Genomic DNA, 14,262 nt, shown 5'->3' with positions numbered 1-14,262 from the left:
CTTTTCCAGTATATAAAGGTGGGAGCGCGTCATTCTGCCAACCCGCCATAAAACACCACCACAACAACAACAACTGTGTCTCATTTACCAATGGCTCGGTTACAGGGACTTAGAAGATCCTCTAGTATGGTGTTGTTCGAAAGGGTCGGGGAACTCTTTCGGCCCTTCAGGAAGGAGGATCGCGATGTAAAGGAGCTGTCAGATAATCTGGAGGATTTATTAAAACAAATAGTGAAATGTAGGGAGAAAGTGGAGGAGCTGGAGCAGACGAACAGCGTACAGATTCAGAACATCTCAGAGCTCCGGGCTACCACGAGAAAGCATAAGAAACTGATTAGGACCATAGACTCCGAGAGAGAGAGCTGGATAAGGGAACGAGAAGAACTGGAGGATCGTGTTGCTCAGCTGGAGAACATTTTGAGGATTGAGAGCCTGAAATGGGAGGTGGAGAATGAGAAGATCTATAGGGATCTACAAAAGGCAGTTCCGAAGCAGAATCTCTCGATTATTAAAGAAACGTGGAAATTGTGTGAGAAAAACAAGAGGATTCTAGAGGAGGAGAAAGACAAAAAGACAGAAGCCCAAGAGCAGCTGCAGAAAGCTGCACTACAGGTGGCCAATCTGCATGCAGCACTGAGACAACAGGGCGTGGAGGTCAATAAGATCAGGTTGGAAAAACTGAAAAGGAACGCCTTACAGCAAATAATCATCAGCAACCTCAAAGACAACATGATGCGCTGTGAAAAAGACAAGATTTCTGCAGTGCGTGCCAAAGAGAACGTAATGAAAGAATACGAGCAGCTGGAGAAACGAGTTGCTGAGCTTGAAGCCGAACTGGCGCATGAGCAAGAAAAACGCAAGCGAGAAAAGCACAAAATATCTTCAGAACTCTGGGAAGGACAGGAGCAATAAAACATTATTTAATAATAGTGACGTTTGTTCAAGACAGGCAGCATTCCACAAAATACTGCAGTCTACTTTTAAGATTTGATGTTTTAGTGTCATTAACCTGTTAGCCTTCACCATCGCGTCTGGGACTCGCAGCTAAATACTGACCTACCTAACTTTAAATAATAACAGTTCCTGAGAAAAGAGGGCTACACACACAATATCTTCGGAAAGAAGACACGTTGAGCTTTACTGTCAGTCATTCAAAGTTGATATCGCTCAAAAAAATAAGTTGATGAATTACCTTGAATATAAATTTCCTGCATTGAACATTATTTTTTTATTTCATATATAAATACATGAAATCAGTTCTGGAGCAATCCAGAAAAGTACTGGGTTGAAAGCCACATGTCTCATGAGTTTATAATTCAATCAACAAATGAGAGGCCAAATGAGACCATTCATATTGATGTCAGGCAGAGGTGGCAAGAGTACACACATCCATTACTTTAGTAGAAGTACAGAGACTCATGTTATAAAATACTCAGGAAAAAAGTTGAAGTACTGATTATACTTTTTTTACTCAAGTGAAAGTAAATAAGTTTTGGCTCTGACATGTACTTCAGTAAAACGTAGTTATTACTTCTACCTGTTTTAGTGTCACACGTAACTGGACCTCACATCATATTTATATTAGGGCTGTCAATCAAATTAAAAACTTAATCAACTTAATCGCACATTTCTATCTGTTCTAAAATGTGGCATATATTAATACTTCCTGTTTTTAATACTTTAAGCAACATGCACATGGAGAAATGTGGATGCAACATAGAGCAGGAAGACAAAAAATTCTTGTAAATGTTTCAAAGTAATAATGGTGGTTTAAATGACGTAAATCATCAGGACACCAAACGGAACCTTTGCTATGTTTCCACACGGACGGTTAATGATGTGATACCGGAGAAACCCACAAAACGCCTCCCAGAGGGTTAATTGTGTGAATCATGATGGATTTGGTGTTTGATTTGAGACTTGGCGCAGAAATAAAAATAATGTTTACTGATTAAAAATATTTTTCGGTAAAGTTTATTTTATTTATTAATTTTTTTCCATTGTGCTGTTGAAAAACAAATGATGGTCTACCAAGTGCAAACCAGATGGGATGACTTGTCACTGAAATATGCTGTGGTAGACATGCTCCTACGCTCAATTTATGAAGTGGTCTCCGGCAGTGTTTTAAGAATATTAGCCCAAAAAAATTGTACTTTCTTAAAATCGAAATTGATAAAATTGAAAAATTATGTTGCATGTTTCTCACACAACCACTTTTGTAGTGAACATTAAAGACAAAAAACAAACAAAAAAAACCCCAAATACTCGAAACAACAGCAGTTAATAAACAACAACAACAACAACAACAACAATTAATTTCAGGTGGTGTTTAAAAGTTTTACATGACTACAACATTAAAAACAATATATTCAGATGTAACATGGAATCTGAAACTGCATTCACTGACTGTATTGCTAAATTGCTATATTTGCTTGTAAATCATTTCCCAAAATCTTTTATACTCAGTGATATATGAAATGAATGTGTGATTACCGACTCACCCCAGAATCCCTCACGTGTGTGTTAACTAAGAATGAGATCTGAACTGTATGTTGCCACAGCGAGTCGAGAAACAGTTTAGTTTAGTCACCAATTATTGCTCACTTTCTAAATATTTTATTATATAATTTAGCGCATCTCCTAACAAATATATTTAAATAAATAGTTTTTACAGATGCAAATATGTTAAAAACGATGCATCGCGATACAAATTCCAACTCGTATCGATAACGGTTACGCCAATGCATCGATACGAATCACTGAATCGTCCCATCCCTAATTATCATCAAATACACAGCGTATATTACAGTTTATATTCTTTATTACAGACTGAGTTTGAGATATTAATTGTTCCATAATATTGAGGCTTTTAATTACTGAAAGACCTGAAACCATAATAAACACACAGGAATATAGACGTGTAAAAAGTGAACATAAATATTCTTATAAATATTATTTATCTTGAGGAAAAAACTTTCAATACGATGCAATAATCCTACTGGATTTTAAAGACGGCATTAAAATCCTTCTGGAAGAGCTCTTTTACTGCGGCTCCCATCCTGACAGACTCGTCATCCTGCTCACACACACACACACACACACACACACACACACACACACACACACACACAGGGTTGCATTTTTAATTGGCAGCAAATATTTAAACACTGTATAAACATTGCATTCTGGTAATTCATGCTAATTTAAAGTTTGAGATGTTTTCATGTCTAAATGAATACATTTTTACTTCTTTATGATCAATGAAAAGGTTTGTTCAAGTCAAACCGGGACTTTTAACGTTACCGGTATAAAAATTGATGCTAGTGTGGTGGCACTACACGCGGTACAAATCGGTTAGCGTGTCCTGTTACCAATAGGTGGCGCACACGTCACAGATCGGTCCAGAGACCATTAATCCAGATGGCAGACGACAGTGTTGGTGTGTTTGCACTGAACTGAAGTTTTTTGTGAACGAAGACGTAAAACACATCTAGAGAAGACTTCGAGCAGAGCGCGGTGATGAGACGCTCAGCCGCATGAAAACATTCCAATGGTGGAAACACTGGTTGAAAAATAGCCCATCAGTGACGATCCAGTGGTGGTTGTGGTTGTTCCCTGATGTGAAGAAGTGAAGCAGGATGTCCTAGAACAGTGGTCCCCAACCCCCCGGGCTCAATTGGTACCGGGCCGCACAGAAAGAATACATAACTTACATTATTTCCATTTTATTTATTATCTGATTCTGAACGATGGTTTATTTTGGGAAATTACTGGATTCTCTGCGCCAGGTCCCCTGGTGGTCTAGTGGTTAAGATGCAGCGCTCTCACCGCTGCGACCCGGTTCTGATCCCTGGTCAGGGAACCATCCCCAGCCACTCTCAGTGCCGGTCCCAAGCCCGGGTAAATTGGGGAGGGTTGCATTAGGAAGGGCATCCAGTGTAAAAACATGTGCCAAATCAAATGTGCGGAGGATCCGCTGTGGCGCCCCCTAATGGGAGAAGCCGAAAGAACGTTTTTTTATTGGATTCTCTGCGCCACATCTGTCTATGACTCACTCATGATGCCTCGGTCACATGTCTTACCTCCATCCACTACCTTGTTAAAGGTGCTGCTCCGGCCGCTAACACATAATACATTACCGCTAAATAAAAAAAAAAGTTTAGGGACGGCTGCTATAGGATGATTCCACAGGACAGACAACTCCTTCTAGTTCTAATCTATCCAGGCGTTAGTTAGTTAATCACTGGGGTAAGTGTCTAAATGTAGAAGGGGATTATGACCAAAAAAAAGAAAAAAAGTCCACTCTTTGAAATGTGTTCTTTTATCTTATAAACTTAAAACCTCCAGTTTGACTTGAACGCACCTTATACTATGCCAATATATTTACTGTAAATGTTGACCTAGTAGTTTAAGTCCACTAGTAAAAGAAAGCATTGTGTCTTGAACGAGGACATTTTCTGAAACACAATGATTTGCAGAAGGCTAATCTACACCACTAAGTGTAACATGCTAAGTGTAACTACTATTAGATTAGTGTAACAGTAATCTAATCTTAGTGTTAAAACAACAATACTAAATATATAAATCAATACACTTCATGCAGAAATCTGGACCTTATATATCTGGATATTTTATTCTGGATTTAATATCATACCCAGCTGAAGATGAGCTCGATGTCACGCACAAATTCTCCCACTCTTTTGTACTTCTTGTTTTGCAGTTTGCTCCTCACTCGTTCAAGACACATGGGATTGGAGATCACATAATGGTATCTCTCCACCTGCGCAACATCAAAAGTTTGTGATGTAGTACCAAGAGTGAATTCAGTAGCTTTCTACGTTTACGCCATTTGGCAGACACCCCAGAACGACATTCATCTCATTCATACACCTGAGAAGTTGAGGGTCAAGGGTGTTGCTCAGGGGCCCAGCAGTGGCATCTTGGTGGTGTTGGGATTTGATCAGAAGTCCAAAATCTTAACCCCCCAAATACCACCCCGTAATTTGCAGTTATATTTTTGCCCACCAGATGTCGCCAGAGTCGCCCTCATCAGCTCCCACTTTAATCTTATGAGTGGATTTCATTCCCCTTTGTGTTTGTTGCTTTTTCATTGTAATTGCACGTGGTTGGTCTTCTGGAGGTTCTTGACTTTTTCTCAAGTATTTGTTTGCTTTTTTTTTGGTTTGCAATTTTCTGGTAAGACTTTTTGAGTGTTTCTTCATTTCCAGAGAAACTTTGTTTACATTTGGATTTTTTTTGTCCCCCATTTTGAATTTGTAACTATTTATTTGCCCCGCCTATGTTTTGGAAATTTTGAAATTGGAGCGGCTCGAATGATATCTTTGCTGTTTTCCACCTTATATTTATAGACTGCTAGAGCTCCTACCTTTCACGCAGTCAACCACCGGTTCGAGCCATGACCCCAAATATGTACCCAATCAAATAGAACTGAAATCATCTTAATACTGGATTTCTGGATTTCCTCTTGGGAAATAAGATGAATAATGAATAAATATCTATTGGATGACTTAAAAACTGAGGAGAAACTGATATTTTCTTACCTTTTCAGCAGGGTAATATGTAAACACACGCCGAGTATCCGCTTTAAACAAGCGCAACAGCAAATATTCACAGCGCTGATGATGAAGGAAAACACACACTCAGAATCACATAAATCACTGTGTCTGTGTGTGTGATGTACTGATTTATATTTCTATACCATGGTGTTTTTGGAAACACGGCTTCTCAAAACGTCTTTTCTGCTCATGTGCATCCACAAACTGTGGTTACACTTAAACACGCAAAAAGTACACATCCATTTGTCCCTACACACACACACACACACACACACACACACACACACACACACACACACACACACACACACACACACACATCAAAACCAAAGAAATGTACTATGAACTGATTGCATTGCTGTAGCTTCTCATGTTCTCACCCCAGCGAGTCGTCCTGCAGAGGCGGTAAGTGGCAGCGACGATGAAAAGCTCGTGGACACTCATCACAGCACACCAGATTCAACCCAGTGTTACAAATGTAGCACACGTCATCGTTATCCTGATCCCGCTTCAAATAACGAAGAAAACCATGTCAATAAATGTTTACGAATGTACACATGACCTTCCCAGCCGTAGAACAACTTTAAGTGCAGTAGCATGAAATTTTCTCTTTATATGAACTCGGAAACCACAAAACCAGCTTCGTGAAAATTTTCGTAAATGGGTTGGAAGTGTGTGGAAGATCTCCTGCTATCGAGACTCTGTTAAACACCTTTGGGATGAATGTGAACGCTGACTGCACTTCAGACCTCTTCACCTTCTCACCTACATCAGTACCTGACTTTACAAACACCCTTCTATCTGACTGAGCACAAAAACTCCCCAAAATCTAGTGGAACATCTTCCCAGAGGAGTGGAGCTCATTATAACAGCAGATGGGGACTCAATATGGAATGGGATGTTCGGAAAGAAGCACATAGGTCCATAGGAACACACTGAAAACCTGGATTAGGAATTGATTTACACGTTGGTTGCATGTATATGAATCACATCTGCGATTACAACAGCCAGTGTATCTGTATCATCATATTTAAAAATTCATCTTATTATAATAAGTAGTAAAATGAGTCTAATCCGATTCACACAGATGCCTATATCTACACATTTGGTGTTCTACAAGGCTTAAACCGATTGTTAATGCTTGCAATTATTCACTAGGGACTAAACTTCTCACACATGATCTCCCGAATGTGAATATGTACCTGCTCACATTTGTACACTTTATATTTATTTATTGTACCCAACAGCTCATGCACATTTTTCACTCTCACGGCATTTTTCATTTTTTCTGCTGTACAGTTCATCCATTTATATATTCTAATGGATTCTCCCATTAGGGGGGGCGCCACAGCAGACCATCCGCATGTTTGATTTGGCACATGTTTTTACGCTTGATGCCCTTCCTAACACAAACCTCCCTATTTATCTGGGCTTGGGACCGGCACTGAGAGTGGCTGGGGTTGGTTCCCTGACCGGGGATCGAACCCGGGCCTCAGCGGTGAGAGCGCTGCATCCTAACCACTAGACCACCAGGGAACCTTACTGTATAAATGGTATAATGTCCAGTGACATGAAGGGAACACCGGATTTACGGTCTAGTCGTATTCATAATGTCTTTCTACATGCGGAACGAAGTTTTCAAAGACGTGAAGGAATCTCAGAAGTCTGGCTCCTTCAGAAAGTTGCCATGGGTTTAAGACTCACCTTATTTTTCGGCTGGCAGAGAGGACAGGGGCATAACATGGGATGAACAGAAAGGATCTTCTTCTGCAAACAGAACACATGAAGGTGAGAAACGTTTCTCTCCATATCAGTGTAATCGGTGTGTGTGTTCTGTCTAACTACTGTACAAAGTTCTGAAATATCAGACTGGTAGAAGATTCTGGAACAATATGACACAGTGACTCTCGCATTACCTTCACCAGGAATCTGAGGGTTTTGCCGTGACACAGTACATCTTTACTCCAGTGTCCATCAGGCAGAGACATCTCCTGCTTTACGAACTCCACAGGAGTGAACCAGCGCTCCTCTGTGCGAATGCTCTTCGTGTGTGGGCCTGCAAAACACACACACACACACACACACACACACACACACACACACACACACACACACACACGCACACGCACACGCACGTCTATAAACACTAACATACTCATCATTTACAGGTCTTTTTGGTCATATTGTCCAGTCATACACTACTCTCCCTCACACACTGTTCACTGTGAATAGAGGATTGTGATTGGCTGGAGGTTCAGGTGTGAGTTCAGAGTGTTACAGGTTGAATCAGTGTTTTAAATGAACGCGCTGATCATAACAAACAGTAACCGTGGTAACATCCAGTTCCAGGTCCATCCAGAGTGAAACAGCGATTGTCCACATTTCCTAACGACCTTCTTGAGCTCCATTATAGCGTGTGGTGTTAAAAAAAAGTTAACTCCAACAGTGTCATAATCAGTAGTTCACACACACATTCTCGAATATGTATTTAATGAACCTCATGGAAACAGGTGTCATTTTATGGCGGTACTTAATCTCTGGCTACGACAGAATTCGAGCTCCGCAAACATTCCAGAAACATAGTGACGGCTCTAAAGTCAGCGCTGAAGTGATGATGGTAGAAGGAGATACTCCACAGCGAAGTGTGAGCTTTTATACCAGCATTATGTTCTTATGTACTTGACTCTGATGACCACCTACCTACAAATCTGCTTTTATATAAATCTCCACTGACGGAGCCACAGCTGACCGGCAAAACGCCAAGTTCTAACAGTGCCATATCCACCGCCTCGCTCTCCTCCTCCTCCTCCTCCTCCCTCAGCTCTTCATCCATCGAGTCTTCACTGGATTCTTCACTGGATTCCTCACTGGATTCCTCACTGGATTCCTCACTGGATTCCTCACTGGATTCCTCACTGGATTCCTCACTGGATTCACTCGACTCTAACAGGTTCCAACAGAGCAACATGTGGAAACACAATATCAGAACAAGAAATCTGATCAAAAGCACATTTTCTGGATGCAGAAATTTAAAGAGCTTCTGATGACCTTCAGTTCTGCATTTAATTATGTTTTATATAAAAAAAAAAAATTATTCTTTTTACGACAGTGTTTTGTTACTTGTTGAAATAAAAAAAAAAAAAAAAAAAAAGTGTGTACACTAACCAGAGCTGGAGCTTTCCACACTAGATACAACAATCTTTCTCTGCAAAATAAATAAATAACAAATAATAATAATAAACAAAATCTATCTATCTATCTATCTATCTATCTATCTATCTATCTATCTATCTATCTATCTATCTATCTATCTATCTATCTATCTATCTATCTATCTATCTATCTATCTATCTAGCACATTTGTATCCGTTCCAAATGTTATTAATTTATAATTAATACCTTTTAAAATACTCTAATCAACATTGGCATTAACAAATATTGATGCTTTATGCAAATGTATGTTAATTAATACTGAAACCAAACTCAAAACAGAGCACGACGACTAAATATTCCTGTAAATGTTTGAAAGTAATTTCGTTTTTTTACTGTAAATTACATCAATGTATGTTTAGTGATTAAATTGTATTTATTATTTATTAAAAAAAAAAGGACGTCATGAATAAATGTGTGCGGCGCTGAAGGTTTAAATGTTTGGATTGTTTTGTATTTATTTATATTTTTAATAGAACTGGTCAGACAGAAATGCGCGCTGCATTAATCACACGCTAATAAACTGAGTGTCGTTATATTGATATAAAATGAATTAAAAAATACATCATAATACATAAGGGGAAAATTAAACAGACACATTCAGCACCTTTTGACTGTAAGATCTGTAAGTGACTGGACACTGCAACTGACCATCCTTCCAGAACAAAAACAAAACAAAAAAAACGGTTGTAACATTCATTATACACACTGCAGTAGGTTTGTGTGAGTCAGTACAGTGTGTCCATGTTTTCAGTGTTTTCCTGCTGCATCTTCACAGCGACTGAGATTCACCTTTATAAGGTTCTGTAGTGGAATGTTCTTGTAGCGGATGCTGAATTTCCATTTCTTGCTACTTGCTTTTCCTGAAAATGTCTCAAAGTGACTCGGAGTGAACCAGTGGCCCTCAGACAAAATACACTTCTCTCCTGAAGGAAGGAAAAATATGATTGATTTAAAATCCAAATTCAAGTACAAATTCTTTCCTTTGTATTTATTCGAGTGCCATTGGATCACTGAGACAAAACAGAATACAAACAACAACTATTATCTACACTATATGGCCAAAAGTGTGTGGACACCTGACCATGAGATTGGTATGTGCTTCCTTTTTGAACATCCCATGGCATTACCAGTCCACACTTATCCAGAGCCACTTACAACTGAGCACTCGAGGAAGTTTGTGGTGACAGTTTAGGAATGAACCACATACGGGTGAAAAGATGTGGGTGTCCTAATACTTTTGGGCTTATAATACATTCATACGGTGTTTAACGAGATGTAAATGAGCGTTACCTCTAACCAGTTTGGCTGGATACAACACGCCTCGTTTCTCTCCGCAGGTTACAGGAAGCTCTTCGTCATTACTCAGTAAAGCTAAGAGCAAGAAATGTCAAGTTACAACAGGATTAAACCTAATTATCCAGAATTCCCCACCCAGTGAAGCATATAACCTACTGTTTTTGAATAAGACATGGACATGTGTAAAACTTCACAGGTTTAAACCAGCAAAAAAAAGTCTTTAAAAATGTATTTTTAAATATTTCATTTTATTTATGATTTTTTTTAGGAAAGTAGGACTGATGTACTGCATATAAGTTTAGTTCAGTTCAATGTATTTATCCTCATTGGGAAAGTAAGTTTGCAGCAGATATTCAACAATTCACAGTAAAACAATTATTACATTTATTGCTGATAAATTTTATTTAAAATGACCAGCCGAACTGACCATCCGTTACCACTAGGGGCAGAAGAATTGACTAATTTAATTGATTGGTTTTTAAAAAAGATCATTTGGACCTTTTTTTTATTCGAACATCTAGGAACACAATATCGTCTGCCAGATGGTCATTTAAAAGTGCGAGATGAAGAATTGAATTGTCAAAATCCCCGTAAAACGTCAAGAGCATTTGGCTATGGATATTTAAAAGAAAGAATTTTCTTTAAGATATAAATTCTCTGTTTGTGTGATGTGAGATTCTCTGTTAAAGCCTCTTACTTACATAATCAGTCCACGCATCCCACCCTGATTTATACAAAACTATTTGTGATTTGTTACTCATTTTATTTGCTCACTGTATATTAAAGAGCAACAAATTTTCCTCGTTTATACTAAAAGCTACATGTAAATTTTTGATTTATGATCGAGTTAAAACAAAAGATATATAATAATAATGAAAAACTAACAAACATTCATCCCTAAACCCTTAAAACAAACTGCAGTCTCACCTCCTCTATCAGGTAAATATTGAACTGTTGATCTTCTAAAAATGATCATTAAATGGTGCTCCAGTTATCATTTCTCTCCTGAGGTGAAAGAAATGATAAATGAACCCCTACATCTGCAGTGACTCACAGAGACTTTGCTTCATGTCCGGTTTCTTTAGTTTGGACGCAGAGGAAGGACCTGGTTCCCCTTCATCTGTCTTTTCTCTACTTTTCCTTCTCTTTGGTAATCTCTTCTTTTGCGCTGGCTTCACTCTCGTTTTCTCGAAGTCCTCATTTCTGCTCGGTTTCTCCACCTCAGGAGGCTTTTCACAACCCCTAAAGGATTCTAAAACAAAGATTCTAAAACACTCCAATAAAATCGTGTCCAATCATGAGATGTGTGTCGAGTGAAAGAAGTGGAACTACCGTGAAAAAGAAAAGACAACACAAGAAAACATGAAGAAAGAAAAGGTGAAGGAATGGAAAACACTCACCGTTCATGAGGCTGCTCAGGATGAAGCGGAAATCGGGGTATTTGTGTAAAATGTGCTCCTTAAACACGCAACTCCAAAATACTTTCACTGAGTCACCACCATTTTTCTCCACAAATTCCAGGATCTTATACACACCTTCCTGAATTCTACTCTTACTCTTCATCTTCATTACCTTCTGCACAGAGCGAGAGAGAGAGAGAGAGAGAGAGAGATTTCGACACAAAAGAAATCGACAGTTTATGGCTGGAAGAAAGATGGAGAACATCAGAGAAGATGTGATCAGACTCCCTCATCCCCGCAGTCACACATGGAGGCGGAAGCTTGATGGTTTGGATTTGGTTTGGAACAGGGAATGTTGGAAACGTATTCCAGAAAGTGAAAAAAATCCTGAACCAACATGGCAACCGTTCCACACGTCAACACCATGCACATCTGTCTGAAACCGACTTCAACGTACAACAAGACGACGAGCCGAAGCGACAAATACGTCCGAACTCTAAGTGTTATTTAGAGAGCAGACAGACGTCTGGAGTGATATTTATCATGAAACGACCTTCTCAGTCACCGCACCTAAATCCTGCTGAACTGCTCTGAGATGAACTACATCAGAAATAAACCTCCAACTAATGAAGAACATCTTTGTCGAGTTTTACAAGAAGCACGGCAAAGTGTTTCAGCTGAAAGTCCAGATGTTGAGTAAAGCTGTTTATGCTTTCACCAGAAATTAAGTGGAACATCTGGACATTTATAGATTTGTTTGGTCAAAGTCAATCTTTCTAAATGTTAAAGTATCAAGTTTGTATTGGATGAAGGGAAGTGGTTACTGATTGGAAGTTTGGGGCTCAAACACAGGTATCGCCAAGCTGCCACTCATGGGGCCCTTGAGTAAGGCCCTTAACCCTCTGTGCTCAAGGGCGGCTGTAACCCTGCTCTGACCCCAGCTTCCGAACATCACTGGGATATATGAAAAAAGATGTTCTTCTGTGCTGTAATGTACATGTGACAAGCATAAAGCGCCTTTCTTTCTTTCTTTCTTTCTTTCTTTCTTTTTTTTGCCTTTACTTTTCTTAAAAACTGTACAGTAAAATGAGTCGAAATTTAAAGGAATAATAGACAGGGAGTCTCTAAATAAGAAAAATTGGAAAAATTGAGCAAACTTATAAAGAAACCTTTAAATGAAAATATTTGAGTGTGTGAATGTGGAACGTGATTGAAAATGCACTGAGGTTTGGACTGATTTTGCCTTCACTTTTCTCAAAATCTCTACAGTAAAAGGACTTGACATTTAAGACTGCTTAACCACAGTCCTTCAGATCGATCGATCTATCTATCTATCTATCTATCTATCTATCTATCTATCTATCTATCTATCTATCTATCTCTCTCTCTCTCTCTCTCTCTCTCTCTCTCTCTCTCTCTCTCTCTCTCTCTCTCTATCTATATCTATCTATTCCCCCCTCCCTCCATTCTTTCTCTAATAAATAGAGGAATGGTGTAAGGTTCTTCTCTCTGACCTGGTAGAGCTCCTCAGGTACCAGATCGTAGTCTCGGAGCTGGTTCAGGAAGGTGCTCGGTTTCTCCATGGACGAGATCATCGTCTTCTTACGGAGAAAAAATTGAATCATCTGCTCATGAGTTAAACAATCCAGCGAATCCATCAGGCTGTAGTTCATTTAAAGAAAATCCCCAGCTGATCAATTCGTATGAAGTTTCACGTGATGATTCAGCGAAGTCAACGTGATCACGTGATCCAGAAGCAGCCTCGAGTCACAGCGTCATGAAGGAAACACGCTGGAAACGTGGAGGAAAAAAACCGAAAGCGCGATAAAAACAAAACCTAAGAAGAAAACGAAAGCTTTGTTCTCCTAAAAATATATAAATAAATACATTCATTAATTAAATCATTTCCTTTGGAATTAAAGAGAATGAATGAGAATATTTAGTTTAATTTTGTTTAAAAAAAAAACAGATCTAATATAATTTTAGTTAAATTTCTACTTGTACATCAATCGATCGCATTCACACACACATTTTCTACAAACCTGCACAAAAAATAATCTCCATATTGGTGAAAATTCACGTAAATTACATAAAAATTACATAAATGTATGTGTAAAACTTCCTGGTGCTGTGTGTAAGATGGTGTGCAACAAAATCATACCAGCAATTAGTCCAAAATGTCATTAAAAAATACAAAAATCTGTATTAGTTTGCCTGAATGTCAGTTTATGACCAAACAAAATGTCTATATTTATTTATACAGTTTATATCAATTTCACCCAATTTTTTATTCATTCCCCAAATTTCCCAGAATTCCTGGTAAGTTTCCAAAATCAGGTTCCTATAGAAAGTGCCTCCTGCTTGCAACCCTTTTTATGAACATTAAATACACATATATTACATTATATTAAATCATTATATGGACGATGTGTGTGTTCTTTATTGCACATGCAGTTCCGCTGCAGTTCTTGCCTCATTATACACTATAATGTAGTATGTTTGTGTTATCTTGTGTTATGTTGTTTTATGTAACACTCTTCTTCTGGAGGAACGTTGTTCTGTTGTTTCGCTGTGTGCTGGAACGACTGTATACGCCAAAATGCCATTATTAAATTAAATGACATCAAAATAAAACATCCCATTTCACATTCAGTTTCCATTTGCTCTTATAAATAACCTCCACTACTTTGGGAAGATGTTCCACTAGATTTTTTGGACATCCCGAAGATGCAAAGATAGTGGCAAACTATCAGGGATCTGACCTCAACACATGTGGA

The 14,262-nt window shown here is 38.6% G+C and overlaps 1 protein-coding gene across 2 annotated transcripts; it reads right to left on the bottom strand.

Moving 5' to 3' along the window:
* Positions 1-2,169: 2,169 nt before the first annotated feature.
* LOC310728134 (uncharacterized protein) lies at positions 2,170-13,268 on the bottom strand. 2 transcript variants are annotated; one of them, XM_083545291.1, is made up of 15 exons: positions 13,000-13,268; positions 11,486-11,660; positions 11,140-11,337; positions 10,080-10,160; positions 9,579-9,712; positions 9,394-9,441; positions 8,742-8,781; positions 8,277-8,519; positions 7,493-7,632; positions 7,281-7,343; positions 5,957-6,084; positions 5,720-5,825; positions 5,562-5,636; positions 4,655-4,780; positions 2,170-3,076 (listed from the first exon to the last, which is right to left on the bottom strand). In XM_083545291.1, exons 1-15 carry the CDS (start codon positions 13,156-13,158, stop codon positions 2,996-2,998), a joined length of 1,797 nt encoding a protein of 598 aa, XP_083401417.1. In that variant the 5' UTR covers positions 13,159-13,268; the 3' UTR covers positions 2,170-2,995. The 2 variants fall into 2 exon arrangements, 1 of the variants encoding a protein (XP_083401417.1); XR_014534192.1 differs by lacking the exons at positions 2,170-3,076; positions 4,655-4,780; positions 5,562-5,636 and having other exon boundaries at positions 5,721-5,825; positions 5,860-6,084.
* Positions 13,269-14,262: the final 994 nt, after the last annotated feature.

Source organism: Silurus aristotelis (genome assembly GCF_946808225.1).
Source record: "Silurus aristotelis genome assembly, chromosome: 6".
NCBI lineage: Eukaryota > Metazoa > Chordata > Actinopteri > Siluriformes > Siluridae > Silurus > Silurus aristotelis.
Note: the sequence above shows the minus strand (reverse complement) of the source record. Positions and strands in the feature narration are given on the sequence as shown.

Coding starts and splice junctions, on each gene's coding strand:
- LOC310728134 (XM_083545291.1), bottom strand. CDS start 13,158: ATGAACTACAGCCTGATGGATTCGCTGGATTGTTTAACTCATGAGCAG. Junction 10,161..11,139: donor GGACATGAAGCAAAGTCTCT/GTGAGTCACTGC, acceptor TCTTGCTCTTAG/CTTTACTGAGTAATGACGAA. Junction 9,713..10,079: donor TCCAGCCAAACTGGTTAGAG/GTAACGCTCATT, acceptor TCCTTCCTTCAG/GAGAGAAGTGTATTTTGTCT.